Here is a 22815-nt window from a genome sequence, read left to right on the forward strand (position 1 = left end):
GACGTCTCTTATTATCTTCGTGTTACTTTCGAACAAAACTTTCGATGATTATAAGCATTAAAAAATTCAGTTTCTTCATCGCAATCGCTATCGTTAATCATCAGTACGCCACTCTGTACTTTTTCATATTACAATCTTATTTTGCAATCGATGTTCTAGTTTCCAATGGCAGCTTTATCGATTTTGCATCACGCTCGCGTTACATAATTTCTGCAAAATGCATACCTATTACGCAACACCTATCCCGCTATACAGAAGTTTAGAAGCCAGCGAAATGCTCGGTGAATTAATTTCAGCGTTTTCTAAACGCGGCTTTAACAACGTTTTAAACTAAGCTCTACTCGTGTAAACGCGAGCGCGGTTTAATTGCGGTTGACGGGGCATTTAACGAAGAACCGTTTTCAAACGGCGGAAACGGTTCTTTAATATTAGCACAGGGGTTACTAGCTTCATTAGCACCGTCTATGAACGCTGTTCTATGTTCGTGCGGCAAACACCATTCTGGGAATTTGTGTTCTACACTGTTGCTTTTTATTTTCTGTGTTTCTTCGCGAACGCAACACCGTTTCGTTCAAAGCAACCTCTGGCCGATTTGATTCTTTTTTAAAATTATTTTATTGTAAATCTATTATTTCATTTGCATCGTACCTTACGTATAACGTTTCCTATAACTCAGAATATTAGATAAAGTAGAATTTGTTAGAGTAAGTATAAGCAAACGGTATCTAGTTGTTCCGCTGCTTGTGTCTGACGGTGTACGTGCACGATTCGACGTTAAAATCTATTAAAAAAGAAAAAATGGGAAGCAAAAAATAAGATCGAAGAAAAATAGTTAAAAAAAGAGAACGCCTCGCCTGGAAAATTTTTCTCCATTAAACAGCCTCCATTATGATTCTCCTAAGCTTCCAAGCGCATTGCTAATAGGAATAACAAGCGGCGCGCGTACAGTGTATACGCGCAGAGAATAATCACGGATATATCGTCGGAGGTAAATGCTTTCGGAACCGCGTATTCGAGTGATCGTGCAAAACGGAGAAACGTAATCGCGTCCATAATTCTTGACTGCGTGTAGGCTAATGCGTTGTACGCCGTTGCTTAGATTTTCAGGAACACGCCGACTTTTCTTGATAACACGGTTGAAGCACGCTGCCAAGGTAATCGGCCTCGACTTCCTATTCAAATCGGTACGGGCCACGATTATAGAGACTGACTGTGCGTGGATGTGTTTGCACGCCTACGCTATGAATCCGTTCAATTCGCCTCGCGAACGCGCGCCGGCGAACATCAACGCGAATCGTGTCTTCAGGTTCTTATAGTCGACGATGGTGACTCCGTACACCCACGAGGAATCACCTCGCGAGACCTTTCTTCTTCTTTCCGAACGGTTCGTTCCAACCTCTTGCTGTAAAATTGGTTCGATAGAATGTTTGAAAATTTTAGAAGACTTCTTTTAACGTTTCTTCTTCCTTTCGATGGTAGGAACTGTTCTTGCTGAATTCTTCTTGTAACTAGAGTTTTCTAACTTTAGAATTTCTACGCTGTTTCTCCGTTACAATTTGTTCCAAGCGATTGGAAGATAATTTACGGAGTGCAGACTTACGTGTAAACTATAATTTTGCATTTCCAACCATCCGAGGGTATTCTTTTCGTTTAAAGTAAAAAGGTTCTCGTCGACGGAAATAAGAAGAGAAGAATGAAAAAAGAAAAAAAAAAAAAAAAGAAACGATCGTACGGTATATTAACGCATAGTCTATATCAGCAGTAATCTCGTAAGAAAAATTAGAATTTAATGTATTCGCAGTTTCATGTACACCCTCTTGCTCGTGAAGAGGAAGCCGACCACACGAGTTTTATAAAATACGTTATTAATTCTACGCTGCGGTAGATGATTCAATCTCTAGACGTTGTTATTTTATCTCATAGCATCATTAAACTAATCACCATAAACTTAACATAGCTCTACAACATCGTAACATTACCGCTCTATTATTACGACATCACGAACTTTCCTCGTTTAAACTCTCTCCGGATTGAACAATATTCTAATTCCCCCTGCCTTTATCTTATCGTTATTATTCGCTATCTTTTACCATTATCCGCAACACACACATCCTGTCAGAAGCCAACGATAATTTAATCCATTCGTCTTTCCTTTTTATTTCTCCACTTTGTCGGATATTCCGACAGCTTTTAGAAGAACAGCCGATAGACCCAGCGAATTCAATTTTCGGTCTGCGATAGATTAATTTAAAACATCGTTAACTCATTTCCACTTAGTATTTATAATTGCGATATTTTTTGGGCTTCGTCGCAATCGTCTTTTGCAATCTGCAGCGCAACGAATCATCAACCTTTCACCGATCCAGTTCTCCGAGACTCCATCCAATAATTTCATTGAGATCCATGGCTATCGACTATCTTGCGAGAATCGTATCGAGATCACGTAGATCGCGCGATTTGTTTTCCATTGAGGATACAGGGAATCCGCGGACTGGCATGAAAGTCAATAACTGTCGGTCGATACCTGGCGCACGGCTACCGAGACAGCGAGCTGCCAGCGGTTTCAGCGTAACCGTAATCTCAGCGTGGATTCAACCGTGAATTATGGACTACTTTATGCCGGTTGCACGGACAAGAACGCCCCTGTCCTCGGTTCTTCCGAGCACACGCTACTCCGTCACATTCTAACACCTATCCTCCAACTTTCCCATGGATAGATGTGCTCGTTGCCGCGTTCTAGCGGTTTTTAGACTCGAACTCGACACGGAATTAAACGATGCAGGCTTAACGAGCAGCGGAGAGGATAGGAAATCGCGTGGAAAATTGTGGGACGGGTTCAAGACATTTTTGTGGGAAGTAGGTAAGCGTGTATCCTATCGATGGTAGATAATTGCTTGGACGAGAGCGAGTTGGAAGTTTCTTCGTTAAATGAAAATAAGTTAGTGGCGAGATTTCTTCGAGATTCGTTATAGATATTAGATTAGATAGTACGTTTCTTTTCGAAACGTTAAAATAAAAGTACGATATACAAGGAGAACGAATAGTTTGGCCATGCTTCGTTTGGAGTTTCCATTCGCGGTATTCGTTAACCTGTTCCAGCATCGATAAAAAGAATTTCCATGCAAGAGTCGCTTCGAAAGTTCCAGCTCCTACAATAAAATTCCATCGATTAACGTAACGAGAAACAATGCATTTCCGGTCACGGTTATCGATCCCGAGGCCAATAAAATTTCCATACGAGTTTTCCCGCGCCCAACAGAAGCGTGTAACGTCAACTGGCGAGATTATCCGACGTGTTCCTACGCCGTTTGAAAAAATTGCATACGAGAAGTCGCAGACCTACGATAAGATTCCATGCAGCGACGTAATCAATGTATAATTCCGGTGGGTAGCTGTGCAATTACTGGAAGGCCATAAGAGCCGCCATAACAGGCGTCACAACGAAATTTCCACGCGAACCGATAAAACAAGCATTGCGTAACGTGCAAAAGGAAAACAGAATCGTGACTGTTGCCTCTACCACGACTGCCATCTGTCACGACAGCACGCACGGTTGTTCGCCAGATTAAGAGTCGGATTTTTCATCAATTCGCCAGATAAAACGATATCGTCGCGCGATACTTAACGCTGGTAGGACTTTTGCGCGCGTGCACGCCAGCACGAACGAACACGAAAAATGGAGACGATTGACGAGCCGAGGGGTACGCGGTTTGCCCGCGATAAACCGACGTATTCCATTAAATAGGTCGTGCCCACGGCTAAAAAGCTGCTGACACGCTGCACCGAATCTCCGTGAACAGCGAGATGCTTGTCCACGAGAAAGTTAACGATCGATGCATCGGAGATATACCCGATGCTTGCCTTGTACTAAGATTTTTCGGACTAAAGTGAGATAAATTTTAATCCATTAAGGACCAAGCGAAATAATTCAAGTGGTTCTGAACGTGTTATGGGATAAATAAACATGCTCGAATCACGTTAATCGTGGCTAACTTTTTCGCGCGAAATTGTCGATAATTCGATTGTTTGATTCTCCACTGACTTTTGCTGTTATTTAGGGGTATATTTATGGCGTTGGTAAGTATGGCGTGGTTTCGTTTTTCGGCGCGGTGACACGATTCTTTGTACCGAATGGATCGACGCGCAGAGATCGTACGTGGAAATTTTCACGTACGATTTGCACGAGGCCACAGCGACTCGTCAGAATTTCAAGCGGTAGATTTTGAAACGGTAGTAACTGGAAATGATAAAGTAGCAATAAAAGAGCAATTGGTCGAGTGTCTCACGGATACGGAGTGACGTTAAGTATCGTGCTTTGCATAACGCGACACTCGATATACTGTCGCGTACCATAAATCGAGTCTGGAGAAATGTCATGTAAATTGAACGAGCTGTCGGAATGTTCGTCATCGGTCAAGTATATCCATCACTTTTACTCGAAGAACATAAACGATCGCGATTAGCGATAGCACCAGAGTCGAGCTTTACTGCCACTATGACCTACTTCACAGTCATCGCCGGAACAACATTATTATTTCACGTATATAGAGAGAATATGATTTTCTCCGTGTGTATTTAACACCGCGTCAATCTTAAATATTGAGAATTTTTATATCGAAGATTTTAAGTATACAAAGTTAAACTAACGCAACAACTAGATTTAATATCGTTTGTCTCTTTCGGAATATTGTCAGTCTGCTACTTATTTTTAAACGATCAAAAAAATCGTACTTACATCTTTTCCTCATAATTTTCATATTTAAATACAAAATGCATCTTAACCAATATCGTCCATCCCACGAACAATTTTCCAATAGCAAGTAACACGTAAGCGCAATAAGAGAACGTGGGTTTTATTTCTTCTCGCAGACTCTGTTTTATAATTGAAAATACGGTACTACGAAATAATCATACGATTACATCCCTAATCGATCATCCGATACCGTTGCGAAACATCCTCGATACGTCATCGAACGCATCATTACGATAGCTTCTCTCTGCACGCTACATTTTCACCATCGCAGCATCTTCTTTGGTCGGTAGCCCGTTGTAGCGCAGAGGTTCGCTCACTCAAGATAGTAAAGGCATTCCGTAAATTCTGCGAAAACTGTTACTCTAACCTCAAATCTGACCAAGCTTCCGCACGTATCTCGCAGTTGGTACTGCTTATCCATCGCCACACGCTTAGTTAAACGTTTACGTAAGCCGAATGATTACGCGGTTCGAAGAAAAAAACCACCAAGGATGATTGCACGGATCCTTTAACAAGTTCCGACAACTTGTACAAACTAACGGTGTTGACCTGTTTCCAAGAATTAGTTTTTATTTTTTGTAGACAGTTACCAGAATCTCCTGCAAGAAGAGTCGACCAACAGGAAATTAAGAACGAATGTTTTATTAATTTCTCGTACGCAAAAATTGAACACCTTTATGGAAAGGAAATACGATCCAGTTGTGTAAAATCTCGCAATAAACCAACAGCGATCCTAGCTTTCGGTTTTTACGAGAATCGCTAAAATATCGGTCGTTCGAGCTACGTTATCGATTCGCAAATAGAATCAACGGCGATTGATAATTTGCAAGATTAATGGTCCATTTGTCCCAAAGTTGCTTACAATCGAATCACCGATCTGATAACCAAGGTTTCATATAAGAATTCTTGCCAGGACAAAAATCCATCCATCGGTAAAACCGAATCGCGATTGCAGGGTAGGAAATAAGTACTCGACTAACTCGATGTAAAGTCGGAACAAGGAACAGAGCATGTGGCGTATTGTTCTATGATGTATCGGCACGTGTTTGAAACTTTCTACTATAAAAGCAGCGTAACGCCGCGCGCCGCGCTGCTCCGAGATGGAGCGATCGGACGTCGTCTCGAAAATCTTTTTCGATGCGTGGCTCGATAGTTCAACAGATCGGAAACTCAACACCGTTACATTTTCTACGAAGTTAACGGACGTTGAACATAAGCCGCGTTTCCTCGTTGTTTTTTAACAGCTTCGATCACCGACCGACAACCACTCAATTTTACCGCTTCGAGAACTTTCGATTTCCGCTAGACGATCGATCTCGATAATAATTTTACCGATTTGTTTTAAGAATATTCGCCGACATATCGATCCGTTCTAACAGAATTGTTAAATGTTTACGATTTCTCCGTGGTCGATCCTGTTTTCCGCACAGCCCGCCGACTTCAATTTAGTGAAATGTGACTTCGTGCCTGAAGATTTAGATAACTTTTCTAATATGTATTTATTCCGTCACGCTTGATACTTTCGATAGCATTTTTATGGGGCGTGCTCCCTTGGACTTTCCACCGTTATCGTATTTTCTTTTTTCTTTTTTCGTAGCTATTTTGATATGAATATAGAACGCAGGAAGATTATTCCGCGAATACTTGGAAAAGAAATTGGTTCTCTGATTAGAAGATCAAAAATATACGACACAGATCGAGTTTGCACTAGCAGACTATTTTACGAATATTTCGCGCTGTGTATGTATCTAGGAAAGAAAATGTCTGTAGAACGATATCCAGCTAGTCAAGTCGAAGGCCAGTGAAGAATGTTTGTGACCATGGGAGAGTCGTGTGTACAGGAAAAAGTAAACTTCACGGGAATGTAAAGAGAGTCCAAGTATGCACAAGCTGCATAACGTAGTACTTTGTAGCGTAACTTTTAAAGATAAGTTATGTAAAATGTACTTTAAATGCATTTCTTTCGACTGAATTTTTTCATTTCTCTATAAATATCTAATTTATTCGAATGTAATATTATTGTAATATTTTAGAAGGAAAAGGTACGACTTTGGTTACAAATTAAGCTCGTAGACAAATTGAAAAAGAACGCAAGTGTCAGTGAATTGTACGCGTAGAAACGTAGATGTCGACTTCTACGGTAACAGCTAACAAACAGAAATTCAAGTTCTTCCTGTAAATATTTACACGTCTTTGAGAGTAAAGCAATATATGTTTTATTCTTCTATTGGAAGATAACGTTCATTTTTCAGAGAAATCATTCTTTATTATTTAAAGTCTTTATCTTTAAAAGTAGTCGGGGCGGTCACGTACGAAGTATCGTGTAGCATTTGAGGAAATCTATCAAATACCTTTATCGTTCGTAATCGCTTATCTCCGTGGTATCGTCCTAAATATATCCCTATTATTTGCTTACAAGAATCTCATAACAGCGCGATACGCGATATGAAATGTTAAAAGTCTAACTGACCGTGACTCATGGCACCAATTATCTATCAAATCATTAAATTCGATTTAGATATTCGAATAAAGGTAAGGCAACGTCGTTTATTCCAACAAATTCGAATTAATCTAAATGAGCCATCTGAAATTTCTAAATTTCCAATAGACGCGTCTCGAATAAACTAAACTTCTATAATACGTCAATCTGTTGGAGATCGTATGAAGAGCCGCGCGTCTTCGATGATCTCGTTCGAAACCACTAGCTTTTCCACGGTTGATGGGTGTGTACTTTCCCGGCTATAGAAATCGAAGTTAACCGACACCGGCTAGAAAATCGAATCCAGCGATCGAAACAAATTAGTGGTCTTTTTCTCTTTTGGCTTTCACGCAATTTTCACTCGAAGAGACGAGGCAGGTGTGTCTCTCCGTGAACGCCTCGATTCGAATTTCCTCCCGTGGTCTTTCTCCGCAGTTCAATACCCGAACACCGTCTTAACCGCGAAACGCCAATTATGTTTTATCTAAACGTCGATCTTCAATATCAGATAAGACCGAGCCTCTTCCGCAGGCATTGTTCTCGCGCGGACGAGACCGAGTCGCCGGGAAAAACTCACCGACGAGCCGACGAGCCAGTCGAAAGCAACACGGTCCGCACCGCGGACAGATAAAGTGGAACAATCGCGCGTAATCGTACGCAATCTATGGGAGAAAGTGGGCTAATGCGAGCTGCGGATAGACTCGGGACCCGCAACGTCTTTGTTCTCTGCTGATTCCAGCTACTTCGCTTCGCTTCGCAGGGGACAAAGATCGTATAGTCGCTGGAACAGATACAGTAGGTGTGAACAAAGTTCGATCGAACTGGTAGTAGTAGCAGCGTTATCTGTGCGCTTGAACTCTAAAATTTCATTGATTCGATGATTCTAATACCCGTTTGCTGGTCTAACATTTTCTTTGCCGATCCGAGCTTAAAGCTGTGTGGGTATTCGACGACGCGACTTCAGTACGACTTTCTTGTTCTTAAAAGAGGAAGAAACTGAACTCTTGATTAATGCGAGCGAAAGCGACAAATTGTCGTCAGCGTGCGTATAGCCTAAATACGTTCGTAACGAGTACGTGGAACGAGTCGATACATTTCGTTCAAGATGACTCGTTCGATCAAAGTAGTGGAAAGGATGGCTTAAAAGATACGACTTTGAAATACTTTGCTTATTGCGAGTTTCGTGATGTACACGTATCAGGATAAATGAAGAAGCTGCGTCGATCGTTGCTGTTGAAGATTGCGTAAACTTTCAGTAAGTATTCGTGTTAGATGGGAAAGTGGATAGCTTCGTCAGACTCGATGATGTTTTTTTTTATAGTTTCGGCTAGCACGAACTTGTGGCAGGTCGTTAAATTTTATAGTTATTAGCTTTGTTGCGAATATTTTGTTAGAAGAATTAGTACACGTGGATTTTCAATGGTGTCTGGCATTGGTTCGGACGAAATGGCGATGAAACGACTTTCCAAACCACTGTACGTTGCGTTGGCTGTTGGAAAAACGCGTATAATCGATTTGGCGGCGATACACGTGACAAGGAAAAGCACGAAATTTGCGATTCGCATCGCAATCAACCGACCGTTCTACCGGATTCTGTTCGTTGATGATTCATGCCGCGCGATTTTCCTTTTTCACAAAGGGGCAGATTAGATCGTTATCCTGGCGGATCTCTATATTTCTCTATTTTGCTGTGGTTGGAAATAAATCACTGTTCGGGTCATCGCGGCGCACAGCGAGCGCGGACACTCTACGCTTGGGTGCAAAGGTTAAGCACACGCGTACAAAAGAAAGCAGTTAAATGCCTTTATTGCTTCCGCGAAGCAAGTCAAGCATTTCGACGCAGTGCTCATTACGCTTCCACTGGTGGCTTGCGAGAGAACGTCTCTCGTTCCTCTGTGAAAATCTCCGTTCGTTCTCTCTACGCTGTATAACCAGCCCAATGTATTTGATTACACGTAACAAGAAACTAGATGCAACGACAGGGTAACGTGAAATTTCATTGCAACGGATTATCGTGATACGCGCTGCTCTGTCGAAGGTCGATAGAAAGCTTCCACGTAGATACATATGGCGCGTGTTATATAAAACATTTTTCAATTTTATTGGCGCTGCAACGAGACACGACGATTGTCGTGATTAATATTCTTCTAGGATATTTACCGTAAAAATATATTTGGCAAAAAATTAGTATACAGTCTGAATAACCATTTCGAGCGCATAAGTATGAAATATCGAAATTTATTGACAGATGCGTATGTGTAAGACGATGCAAACTAGTTGTTTTAATCGATCGACTCGCGAGGTGTGATCTCGCGCGTAAAACTCGAAACAGAGGGATCGTATTCCGTAAAATATCGCGTACGGGATAACGGCATACTCGACGATGTAAAGCAGACACACGGCTAATTTGAAGAAAAACACCGGGTTAATTATGTGCAAAGGACGATTATTCACGGAATAAGAAAGTAGAGTGGAAGGCAAAAAGGAAACGAGGACCGTGCGCGGCTGTTCTTATCGCTAATTTAAATCCCGCCGTGGGCAGGAAAATCATAATCCTACTTTATACTTCCTTCGCAGTGGGAATATCATGGTCGAACGATGATCCGCGCGCAGGAAACTCGCCGCGTTGTATTTCTGCGGGCATCGTATCGCTTTCCTTCTCGTGCTGCACCGCCTATTCGGCGTGATTCGTTCCTTTTTTTCGCTGCGAGCCTCGAATTGATGAATTTCACCTGGTCAGGCGTTCGTAGAAAGGAGGAAACCGAAGACAGGACTGAAAAGCGAGAAAGTGTGGCTGTCTGCATTGGGCCGCGACGAGCTTCGTATCACTTCAGCTGCATATCGGAAGTGCTATATTTGTACTTACGCTTATTACGGTATAATTGACAGATGAAATACCTGTTTGAATTTGATGCTCGATTAAATTTAGACGAGAAAGTTGCGAATAGTCGCTGTCACTCAACACGTACTTAATCATTTTGCCAACAAAAACGTCAACAGCTGTTGTCGTGGAATGCAATGTTAAAGGAAATGGTCCGTTAAGTTTCATACTCGTAATCTTCAGATTAGACAAATTGTAAATGAGATAATTATAGCTTTAGGACGCAGAACTATATCTTGTCACGATTCTAACGACTTTAGGATAGTTGAAATTTTGGCGTTTACTGATCTATCTGCGGGCATTCGATATCGATACGTTAGACTCGAATCGTAAAACGAATTCTAGTACTCAGCGTTGCTCTATATTTACCATCGTATGATCTACGAATCAGTTGGACACGTTAATATGGCTGATTTCGAGTTGTTCAGTATCGGACTGTGATCTAGTCCATAGCGTAATCCACGACAGGTCAATTAGATCTAAATTGTGAGATCTATCACGGACTATAGATCGCTCAATTAGCTGTAAATATTCTTCGGTTTCACGAATCTTGAGTTTTATGGTTCGAACTTGTGAAACCCAGCAAAGATCACCACAGAGCCGCGAGTCGTTGAGCCATCCTTGAATCACTCGAGCACCACCTAACCGCGAAGGACCTTGAGGTCGTGGAACTTGCTAGGGATTTCTTGAGATGGTGTAAGACGTGGATTCCAATGATACAAGGCGGATCTCATGATCCAGGGGTCAGGCAGCTGGAAGTGTCACGACCCCGATGTGATCCGTAGCGAGTGTCACGACTACAGGGTTTGCGCAGTGTCCGATGACTCTGTGGTGGTTCGTGGCTAGATCCACAACTTCTGGGTCAGATGACTTGAAATCTGACATCGATGGTGTCAACTAGCGATATCCACGTTTCCTACAGCTGGCTTTGACGTACTCTGTACGAGACCTTGAGGATCAAGCTATCAAGGTTTCATGACCTCAGGGTGGCTCGTGATACGTTCGGTGATTCTGGGTCGGCAAAATAATTATTCAAAGTCGTTAATTTCTTCTTCCTTTTTTTTTGTCGGCGATTTATCTGACCGGAATTTTAATGTACTGCTTTAATAGTGTTATTATACAGCGCATGCTTGTAAATGCATGACTTAATCTACCAGTGGTCGGCGTGAAAGAAAACTTTCGGGAGATCGCCTCTGATAACGGTACTTGGTCGAAACGCAATTTAAAGCCCATAAATCGATCTTCGCGTGGGCTTCCGGGTACTTTCGAATATTCGTATACTTAATAACCATACATTTCGCTGTTCACTTAACACGCTTTCCAATCCTGAAGATGATACTAATTTCGATACTTAACATTAGCTGATTTATGTACTCGTTGGTGGTTGTCATTAGTAGCTTGAAATTTAACGTGGAACGATAGCATTTGAATCATATTACAGCCACTGACACCTTCTATGGTATTTTTACTGTATCATACACGAAACACTTGCATTCTATTCGTGCAAAATTTACCCCATCGTTTATAACAATCACGGTATTTCTGAACGATAAACTTCTACATTTGGTAACCGTAGGATGAATTCTTTATGATTACAGGTACTCCAACGAGACATAGAAGCGCATGGTCGAATCGTCAGTTCGGTCGTTAAATTAGGAGATAAAGTTGTCAGTCAGCAGCAAGCACAGCAAAAGGAGCAGGAACAAGATCAAGAGGAGCAACGGGAACAACGGGAACCGCCACAAGCTTTACGAACAGCGAGATCTTTGGAACGCCGATGGCATTTGCTGTTTCTACGAGCTTTGGAATGGCAGTGTCACATCGAAACTCTTGTGTCTCGTATAAGCAGTAAGGTGAGTACATTCTTGTTTTTGCTAAATTTTATACTTTCGCGAATAATTGTCACAAAATAGACTAAGCGAATAACGAGTACTAAATTCATCTAAATCACAAATAAAGATTCACCGATGCCGACTATTAACCGCGCTACTTCTATTCAAATCAAATACAACGAACAGTACACCTGTTCGAGATTTATCACTCGGAATTATTGTACGAAACGGCAATTTGTTTTCCATACTCGCTGAAGTGAGCTAACTAACGTTACCAACATTCCTGATAAGTCCATTCACAATGGCAACTGATTAGAATTACAAAAACAGATGTCAGGGGAAGCGGTCTCGTGAAACGATCTGCTAGAAGAGCAAGCTTCAAATTAGAAACTCTAGCACAAAAGGAGATAATTTGCATTAAGTGTAACTACACTCATTTACCTCCATGTTAAAGGAGAATTCTTAGCTTGGGAACTGAAAAAGAAATACATAGTTCGGACATGTTTGTATTAACCCTTAGTATACCAAAGTGGGATGATGGATGATTTTTCCAAGAGTTCTTTGCCAGATCACACTTTTCGTATTAATTTAACGTACTACCGTAGTTTCGTCACTTTCGTTAAATCGGACAAGGATATCATCGATAATGAAATTTTATCTGAGATACGGTTTCTAAAAAGTATTCTAATTATTTATTAATTAGCTTTTAATTAAGTCGGTGTATTAAATTTTGTACCATTTAGTAGTACTTTCACGCGACTGCAAGAACTTGATTCGAATTAATCGTCATTCAAGCGAATTTTATCACTGGCTCAATATCAGAACGTATCATCAAAGTTTCTCCAAAGATCAGTATGCTTCATGATCTTCGATCTTTTCACCGTATTTATCGAGGAATTTGCGTATTCACGGTGCACGCGATTGAGAACGTTTTAGTTAAACGTTATCCTGTTCGACTTTTGTGCGTGTGCCGGGTTAATGGAATGTTGCACGTTTTCATTACGCGCACGTTTACATGCGCTCTGGGTAACTTAATTATTGACAGGGATTTATGGGTTAAGAGGATGACGTCTTTGATGTGATTATTAAGCGTACGGTGCTTTTAGTTTATTAACTTCTTCTCTTTAATTTAGAGATTCGAAAACATAAAACTACAATTTTTTCAGCTGCCAACCGTATCTCCATTTTGAGTAAAAGTTATATATTAACAAAATTCTTCTTACAAGAAATTTAACGATATTGTGTTATAGTTAGGGTATATAATTATGCAACAAACCTGTCTTTTCAGAGGCAGGTTATCTTAGCAGTTTAATAAAACCACGCTATATAACCGGAAACTTTCAACAACTGTACATATGGAAGTGATTTTTGCACTGTTAACCGAATTATCGAGTTGCGAATTATCTCGACATTGACGTGATTCTTTTTCAGCTATAAAATTCTCACATTTCCGTAAACATTTTCTCTACCTCTATATTCATATTCTACAAACACAGACGTGTAAAAAGCAAGCAATAAAAGAAGACACGCTAATTGTACGGAACTATATTACTAGTTTCTCGTAGTGCTATCAAGGATTTCTCAGCCAGGAATTTCTCTACTTTTGTTATTAGCCTTTTAGTAGCAGCGTAAAACCCGTGCCACCCAGTGGAACGAGTGTCCACGTGAAAGAACAAATGAATGCACGCCGTTAAAAAGATTTCACGATGTTCGGTGTTGTCGGTTTGGCCATTAACTCGCGATCGCGTAGCGAATGCGTTCCTCTTCATGCTCGTTCATTCTCTCGAAACCACGTGAAAGTTCGTCCAGCCAGCGTTTACCGTAAAAATTTATTAATTCTACAGTACGATGCGAAGAATCGGATGCTTTTATTTCTCTACCGTCCGTCCCTCATATTTCCCCTCCCCCCCCCCTTGTTTTTGCTTCTTTTCGTTTTAAACGTCGAACGATCTTCAATTTATACCAAAGAGGCTTGTTTCAATGGATACTTTGCGACTATTATCACGAGTTTAGGTATCTCGGATGATCCTCGTTAAGCGAGTATTTCGTATTTATTTTTACGATTATCGAGTGTACGGTTGAAATCTTCGACGAGTTTCTTAGATCGCTTTGTATGTTAACGAGATGATTGGCTCTCGCGAAGGTTCCGTAATTTTAGTGCAACGAGGAAGTCTGCTTGCCTCTATGTAGGAGGCTTGTAAGTGAATATGATAATACCTCGAGTGTTCGCCGAACAGTCTTACTAGTGGGTGTTTGCGAATGAGATGAGATTTGTGCGGCTTGAAGCGTGTCTTGTTCAACGTGATTAACAGGCAGCGAGAAATTACAGTTGGTTTTTGCGTCTCCTATTATACAACAATTTTTCAGATTACGCGCCAATGTATTTTCTATCGAATATTCTATTAATACTTGTATGTATGTGTAACGAATAATTTGCATTCCCTTAATACTTTCACGAATCATTAAGAAACGAGATCAAATTTTATTTTATGATACTAAATATGTAATTACACGATCGACGCTAGAATATCATTATTCTATAATTACGTCGTTTATAAGAAACGCCAGTTTATCTGAATCGCAGCACAGGACAGGCAAAGCGTATCATCGACCTGTATCGAGAATCGGGCCGATCGTACACAGCCTCGTAAGCAAGCAGGAAGCACGAGAACGTTGTGTCCCTGTTTTTACGGCCTCCACGAAACCTACATCCTCCGAGATAGAGCTAGTCCGCACTAAATTTATAATCGAATAAAAAGTGTCAGCTTAACCAGGGAAATCGTTAATTATTAGGACGAATTGCATCCGGGGAGAGCACATACGATAAATCGACCGATTGCGACTACGTTCTTACTCTCTGTTCCCGTCCTTTTCCTATTTTTCTCTGCCTTTTTTACTTTTTCTTTTTCGGGCAAATTTATCCGTGTCGAACGAACGCTCGAAGCAACCGGCCATTCATATCGGCCGAACGTGTTTGCACGGTAAAGCGATCCCGCGCATAAAGTTCGATTAACGCGAGCAATCAGCCTGGCGCGTGTATACAAAGGCCCGGTTTCACTCGCGCTCATAGACCGTGCTAGATGCAACGTGTGTCCGCCTAAAACTTTCACGCGAGGCGTACCGACGCGGCAAGGCTTTCCGGTCTGTCCTGAATTTGGATTTTTCACGCCTTCCTCCGCGCTGATTCTGCTCGTTTCGCGCGGTGTCGCTTCGTTCGCTTTCAGAAAGAACAAGCACAGTGTAGGCTAACGCAGGGTTGCTCGATTAATTCGTCTTGTCAAGATCGAATTCGAAGATGACGGAGTTCAAACGATTCGAATAATATCGCTATGTTTTCATTAGCCGGAAACACTTCGAAAATGTGCTTCTCCTTTTGTATCTCGATGAAAAGCTCGTTGTCAGATCGTAGTAGCCAAGAGGGTCGCGGTAAGTGCCACTAAGTGCCTTCTTCGGTGAAGGAGACAAGAAAAACACGTTTGCCAGCATGTCGAAGGATCACACGCGTCAAGTTCCCGAAGAGAAACCGTGGCTGCGAGGAAGAAGGGGGTTGGCCACGATTTTTTTTTTCTATACGCGAAGCAGCACAACGTTATACGCTTGGTAAAAGGAAACCTCGCGTTGGATGATTTTTACTTTCGTCTGCCTTCGAGTGAAACGTGACATCAGCCTCCGTTTTCATTGATGAACACGAAGGCTACGTTGAATGCTATGGCGTGTTGATAGTACGTTGCACGTAAGAGCGAAGCAACGTAATTTGCACGCGCCTCGGTGCCGCTCGAGTAGTCGATCCAAGTTTAATCGTTAGGTAATTGGCCATGCTCAAAGAGTTAATGGTTGATCCACTGCAAGGAATTAGCCAAGCTATCCAACGATTTGTTGATTCATTTTTAATCAAGAGATTTCTCCGAGCCTCCACGGTGGTTTTCTTTTTCTGTTTCATCGGGCCGAGGCGGCAGATTTCGTGGCTGACGGCGATCGCGTAGAAAATTACCTCATTTCGTGGGATGCTTAACGACTCGTGCGATGATACTCGCGGGGTGCGCATGAAAGTGGAATATTTAGCGGCAAGTTTCACTGTGGAGCACGAGATGCCACGGTGATATATATCCGCGTGGCGATTACCACGAAGCACGTGAAACTTGTACGCGCGAATTTACGGAAGAGTGTGAAATTCGATCGCAAACGAAAAATCGGATATTATAGTAAATGTCGTAGTAGGAACGAGTGACAGAGACTGTGATAGATCGGTCGAATTATGTTGGGAAGCAGATCGTGGTGCGGAAAATTGAGTTATTATTATCTGCAGAGTATTTTTCCCCTCATTCATTTCCAATTTTCATTATCCCATCGTTTCTCATGGATACTGTTGTCGTTGATGGATACTGTTAAAATAAGAAACACGATAGGAAACGAAATATTTCAAAAGATGGAAAGCCGTAATTTTCATTTGATTAACTGCTCGCACGGTAGACTCGCTCTTGTTTCAAGGAAACTCGACGACTAAAGTAATAAGTAATATTTAAGCCCGGTAAAAGCGGTAAAAGTGAAATGAAATACTTTGAATTGCGGAAAGATCGCATTTCCTGGAACATAAGTCTTCCCAGACAGCGTGCGCTGCTAGGGATCTTTTTAGAAATGGTATCGCCACGATTTCATCGCTGAACTTGGTGACTCACCGTTCGAAATATCGACTCAACGTTACGATATCATTGAAAAAACGCGAGTCTCGCCGATATGGCTAACATCACGTACTCGCCGATTCTTTGGAAACATTTATCCTTTTCGGAGTTGTTTCGTCTCTCGAGAAGAGCGGAGAGAAGCGATATAACTGGTCGAACTTGTCCCACGCGCCATAATCGCGTAAAATATTCCTATTAATCGATGTTGGCGCTCCAAGTGACCATAAATCGTCGTTTTCTCCGTAGGACAATTTTCACTTACGGAAATCGATGTCGAACTTGGTGTTAACACGTAGCGAACCACTCGTGTAGAGAATTAACGGAGTAAATGAAACATAAACAATCTTTCGAATGTAGGTCTCAATTTAAATCTTGTAAGAGATTTAAGATATTACATTTATTTTCGGTTCTAGTATAGTATCCGGACTGCGAAATATTTTTGAGGTCTTCGAAGCCGAAAATGAGGTTCGTTTCATATGCAAATAAGGCGTGACAAATTTCGGTCAACCGTTAACGTATGACGTCTCCATGGACGTTGACGACACCTTTTTTTCTTAAATTTCGAACTCTTAAACTACTGTGCGGCTTACTCTGTACGCATTTGAATCGCGAGGATTGAGTCAAATTTGGGTCATTTTTTATGTTGCGGCCGGTTAGACCGCGATCATACAGTGAACGGTAGGCTGCAAAATTAGCATTTGGAGCATTGGCATTGGTTGTGTCATCGCTTGTTTTGCCGCTTACCGCTTATCGCTCTCTGTACGATCACGGTCTTGCGCGGATTTCTAAAGTTATGACCCTTGTCGGCCAAATGTTCGTAAGAACGAATTGTTAGAACTGTTCATTTCCGTGAAAGTGACCCTCTTTCTCGGCTTCAGCGACCCAAAATACACGTGGAAAGATACATTGAGAAGAAAAATACTGCCGGATACTATACTAAACATCTTCACGAATTAATTAATATTCCATCGTCTTTTGTTATTTTCTTGGTTCGCCATAACAATTCGCGGAAGTACAACTCGGTTCCGTGAAAGTGATAGAGCCACGTGCTCGCTATGAATGTAGCAATATCACGTGACACGCGGGGTCGAGTTCCGTTTCTCGTTTCTCGTTTTGCATACATTTTTGATTGCTTGTCGCGTGACCAGGACTGATATTCCCAAGGAACCGGGCTAGGCTGCGATAACTCAGCCTCGACCGGTCGATTTGAATGAACGTGTTTTCGTGTTCCCGAATGATTTGCACGCCAGTTGATCAAGTAATTTACAGGACGCCCATAAATCCTTACCTGCTTGCGTTTATTTAACGTTGATGTCAACCGCGTAACTCGTTCGCTCGGTCGAAGAGGAAAGCGTGCGAACAGACGGCAGGACATCTTCTCTTCGGTCGGATGCTAGCGGCTCACTTGCGTGACATCGTCGAAAGTCCTCGATCCGTTGTCTCTTGATAATTATCTTACCGGATCGTATTCTAATTAATTAGCTATTTTTACTCTATCGCACTTTGAACGTTCGTTTTTTGGCAACGAGTTTTCGTACAAGTTTCGTAGATTTTAATAGCACAATTTACGAGTTTAGACGTAGTACGCACCGAGCAATAAAATTCATCCGACATGAAATTCGATCCATGTTTCGATTTCGAGTGTATCTCGTGTCGGACTTTTCGTTCTTCCCAAGACGAATGGAAAGTCCATGCGAGGGTCGCATAATGGAGCATATCTACTCATGTGTGTCCGCATATATTTCACCTTTCCAAGGGAAATACGGGGATATTAAATTGCAGCGTTTAAGCATCGCGTGGTTACTTATTTGCAAGTCTAACGATCGCTACTATGGCCATTTCTGTATTATCGTTTATGCGCCATAATCGCCAACGGACATCGTTTCTATTTTTTTCCCCTTTCTTTCCTTTATACAAATGTTTGTGTACGCGAGGATATTCGAGTCCTGATTCTGCGAGAACTGTGTTGCGTATTTTATACCGCCTGTACGGATCTCGCAGTCCTGTTCCGTATTTTTGGATTAACTTTCTACCTCTTTCCCGCTTCTGTTTTTCTCTACGTTCTCGCATACACTCGGTAGAAAATGCACTCACGCACTCGAAATTGTTTACGACCACTTGCTAACCCGTAAACGTAGAGTAGTAAAGATAATTAAACGTTACTATACGTGGATTACAGCAAACTGTAACTTACTTGGAGAGACTATATTTTGCACCGTGTTTTTATCCGAAACCTGTTTTATTGGAGCGGATAATTATTTTTCTAATAACGCGCCTATCGTTAGATACGATTTCTTAAAATTACTTTTCATCTGTTTCGTGCTACTTTGTCGCACTTTTTGATAGATAAAAGCACCAGCAAAGCTTTCTTTCTGCGAGTATCAAAAATTGGAAGTACCTTTTACAAAATCAATTCAATTGACGCTACTTTTGTTAATATACATACACATACGTCTATTTTTATTACATCGATTTAGTCATAAAATAATTATCTCAGGTCGATGCTTTGAGCATTAAAAAATTAACCGTTTTGTTTTTTACTAAAACATTCGATTCTATAGTTCCAATGTGAAACTATCGAAATCCTTAAAATATCTAGTAAGCAATAAAGAATTTTTCATTCATTATCAGTCGTCAAAGTTTACGACTCTTCAAAGGGACATTTTTATTACGAAGCTAACGTCTTCGCGTAAAGCTCGAGAATTTCGTAGAAAAGGAAAGCGACAGGTGGACGTTTCGTTATATCTTTGGCGTACAACAATTTCTCACCAGTCGTCGATGAATTAAAATACCGAAAGTTGGCCTCGTCTTATATCGTAATGGATATGCCTGGCGCAAATGTTTATACGTCAGGTAGTAACGCAGGTGTAACCTGCGAATTTTTCTCAATGACCGCACTGTGCATTATGAGACTTCCTAGGGTGAACGATCGTTTTTCAACGGTTTGGTTCACGTCTGATTCAGTAGGTAATCGTGACGGGTAAAGAGAAGAAGTATTCTAACATGTTCGATTAATGACAGCTCGAGTTTGCCCGTGTCTAACGACATCGTTTCGCGTGTCTCGTTCTCATACGTTTATAGCGGCTATAAATAAGCGGCACAGTCGAATCAACCGGCTAGAAGAACATCTTTGTCGGTGAAAAAGTCGTATTTCTCGGGTTAATGCCATTTAACTCGAAGTAAATGGAACAAAAATCGAAAGGATTACGGGGCAATTACATTTTTGAACAGAATCCATAGTTTTAATTAAAATCGACCAATGGAAAGTGAAATTTCTATCGATTACAACTTTTAGAAAGTCATATATTGTTCTTTGTTTCTTACTTATTAGATTACTTGAATATCTCGCTTCAGAAATTTCTCTTTACAACTCTGTTTCTCTCTACGACTATTTCATATTTTATCTATAGACGATAAAAATCCAAATATTCTTACGAACGAATATGGATAGATAAATTGACGTTCGTTTGCGTCCGTTTCGTAATCATCGAGAATTTTTTACTTCCATCTGCCTGTTGAGAAAACACCGTGCCGCGAATACAAGGAAGAACAGTTTCTAAAAAGAACGCAGCCATTTTTCTCGGTGGAGGTTTCGCTGATGTGCAAAGTGCCCAAGCGAGTTACCGTTTATCTCTGTTGGTTGATCTTTTGACACGCATAGTGCCGTGTCCCTTTCTCGGGGAAACGCTGGCTTGAAAAGGCGAAAGTGGTGGTTCTAAATAGCGACGAACAAGGTGTAGTTCATGGCCGGACCGTACCGTGGCCATTCGACGCAAATTTATTCAAGCAATGACGCGTCGCACGCTGCGAGACGAAACTTTGCGAAACGCTCGTGTCTCGGTTCTCTTAATGTTTCCCTCGGAAACGTTCATAAACTCAAACTTAAACGAAACGTTCAATGATAGATGTTGGATATTAGGCTTGATGTAGGATATTAATCGTCATCGGACACAGAGTAGATTTCGCGTAGAATATAACGTTGCTGGAAAAGAAGAAAAAGGCTATCGGTCCCTACCAACCGGAAGTATTGATTAATCAAGTCATCCACGAGAGTTGACCATAAAAGGATAGTAGAATAACTGTATACTTTCTAACGTAAAATTTATTGTCTTATTCATATTCATCTTCTTTGTATATATGCTAACGCATATACCTTTCTACTAAAATCTTTTATTCTATCTATTCTGTCCTTAACTTTGAGACATTTGAAGACCTGTCTATTCGACAAGTTTCCTTCAACACTTATATCTGAATTATACTTAGGTATATAAACCCCCAATTATTCCTAATAATATTTTCCATTCTTTCGAAGGTTAACAACATGGAACTTTCCATTCTTAAACCTTTGTAATTTCCTATAATCTTTACTGTAGGTAGAGAACGAAGCGGTCAGACGCGCAATATTTTGCAATTCGTTTCCCTAAGATTCGTCGAGTGTCACTTGAAATAGACAACACTAGGCCGCGGATGTTTATGCAAATCCATATTTTTAACAAGCAAAAACTTGTTGTACCCATTAAATATTTCAGCGAGTACCATACTTTGAATATTTGATGTACTTTTACATATCGTGTACGTCCTGCGTATTTTTCCATAAACATCCGTAGTTTCGCTGTTATCGATTCCAAGGATATTGTTTAGAAACATGAAATTCTGCAGATAATTATTAAGAATGGGATATGCCTGAGACTTACGAGTGTACCCTACTCCTAGACAGTATACACTGTACTCCTAATAAGCCAGAGGGACCATCGCTTTTATTACAGAGAAACGTCACTAAGACACGTTTCAATTCCTCCTAGCATCTCGCTTTTCCTGCGTTATCCCTCAGTTAATACACGTGGAACCGGAGAGGGGGGATGTTCATTACATCCAAGTTACGGTCAGGTATCCCAGTCTCGAAACGCCTTCGGGTAGCTCGTATCAACAGGTCGCCCCGGTAACGATCGTTGATCGACTCGACATTCCTGTCAGTCTTCTACGAAGCACGCTACAGCGAAGATGGCCCTCCGTCCATCGCAGGTAATTGGTTTGGATATTAGTTAGATATTCAGTCAAGTTCGATACGCGGATCAAAGACCCTCTGACATTTGGCGCCCGTCACCCGGTGCAAAACCGTGACTAGCCAGTCGAAATAAGAGCGAATGATTTACTTTTCCTCGTGCTCAACACCTTTGAATCGGCCGTTCTGGCCCGTTGATCCTGCTGAACTTTATTACGTATTTACGGGCGCAGCTAGCTAGTCGATTGCGAACGATTCTGAGAAACACGAAGGCGAAAGAATTGCGTAAGTGCGTGGATTATTAACGAGTCGATTTTTACTTGTTTACTTTGGATCTGGTAAGGTTTGCTTGCCAAGTGTCAGTGATAAATTTCTGATATTTCTTGGAATGTATGGAATTCTTTGGCGAATGATCGAAGAGTCTCGAAGTAAATCTAAAAGGTTGCAGAGGATTGATCGAGCGACTAAGAAATTCGATTTTAATTGTATACCCCGGATCTCAAGGATATCGTATTGCGTTAGGTAAAGATTTTGTGAAATTTCGTACAGTGTGTGTTCCTGTTTCGAATAGTTGAAGTGAAAGCAACGTAGCGTTTTCAAGGCTTTGAAGTCGAAAAGATTCTGCTGCAATCGCAGATTTCTTCTCCGCGTTTAGCAAATTAACTATAAGTGTATATATTTTTCCTTGGTAACACTAAATTTCTAATTATAAGATTTCTTATACGGTGTACATTCCTTTCGTAAATAGTTAGAATAGAAGTGAAAGTAACGAAGAGTTTTGAAGGATTCTCAAAGATTCTAGAAATTGCAAATTGCTTAAATGTCTGATCACATTCTTTTTCCTGCCGTTCAGCTAACTAAATTCTCAACATTTCATGGTAAATATTTGTTTATTTTTTTTTAAATCACGCGCTACTCTCGCAAGTTGTGTTTGGAAAGAAAGTAAGGATAATATAAAGACTCAAAAGGGGTCACTGTGATTCAAGCATAACTGTCGGTTGCCCAAAAATCAGACAAGCTCTGGCGGTCGTTGATTAACGGTTGTGGCTTTTCTCGGCCTTTGTTACGGAAGAATTGTACGAGTAAGAAGATGCGTGCATTCTCGGCTTTCTCTTCTGCCCAGGACAGCTTTTTCGTTTATTTTTTCATTGCGGTTTCTAGTAAGTTCCAAGTAACGCGGAGCGAGTTC

The 22815-nt window shown here is 41.1% G+C and overlaps 1 protein-coding gene across 5 annotated transcripts in view; it reads left to right on the forward strand.

The window, feature by feature from the left end:
• LOC126870971 (klarsicht protein) overlaps positions 1-22815 on the forward strand; it is a 118454-nt gene that overhangs the window by 43256 nt on the left and 52383 nt on the right. For all 5 annotated transcript variants that reach the window (XM_050629232.1, XM_050629233.1, XM_050629231.1 and 2 more), the window contains exon 7: positions 11712-11966. In XM_050629232.1, coding sequence (XP_050485189.1) covers positions 11712-11966 — 255 coding nt within the window. The remainder of the gene's footprint in view (positions 1-11711; positions 11967-22815) is intronic.

The sequence above is a fragment of the Bombus huntii genome, chromosome 11 (genome assembly GCF_024542735.1).
Source record: "Bombus huntii isolate Logan2020A chromosome 11, iyBomHunt1.1, whole genome shotgun sequence".
Taxonomy (NCBI): domain Eukaryota; kingdom Metazoa; phylum Arthropoda; class Insecta; order Hymenoptera; family Apidae; genus Bombus; species Bombus huntii.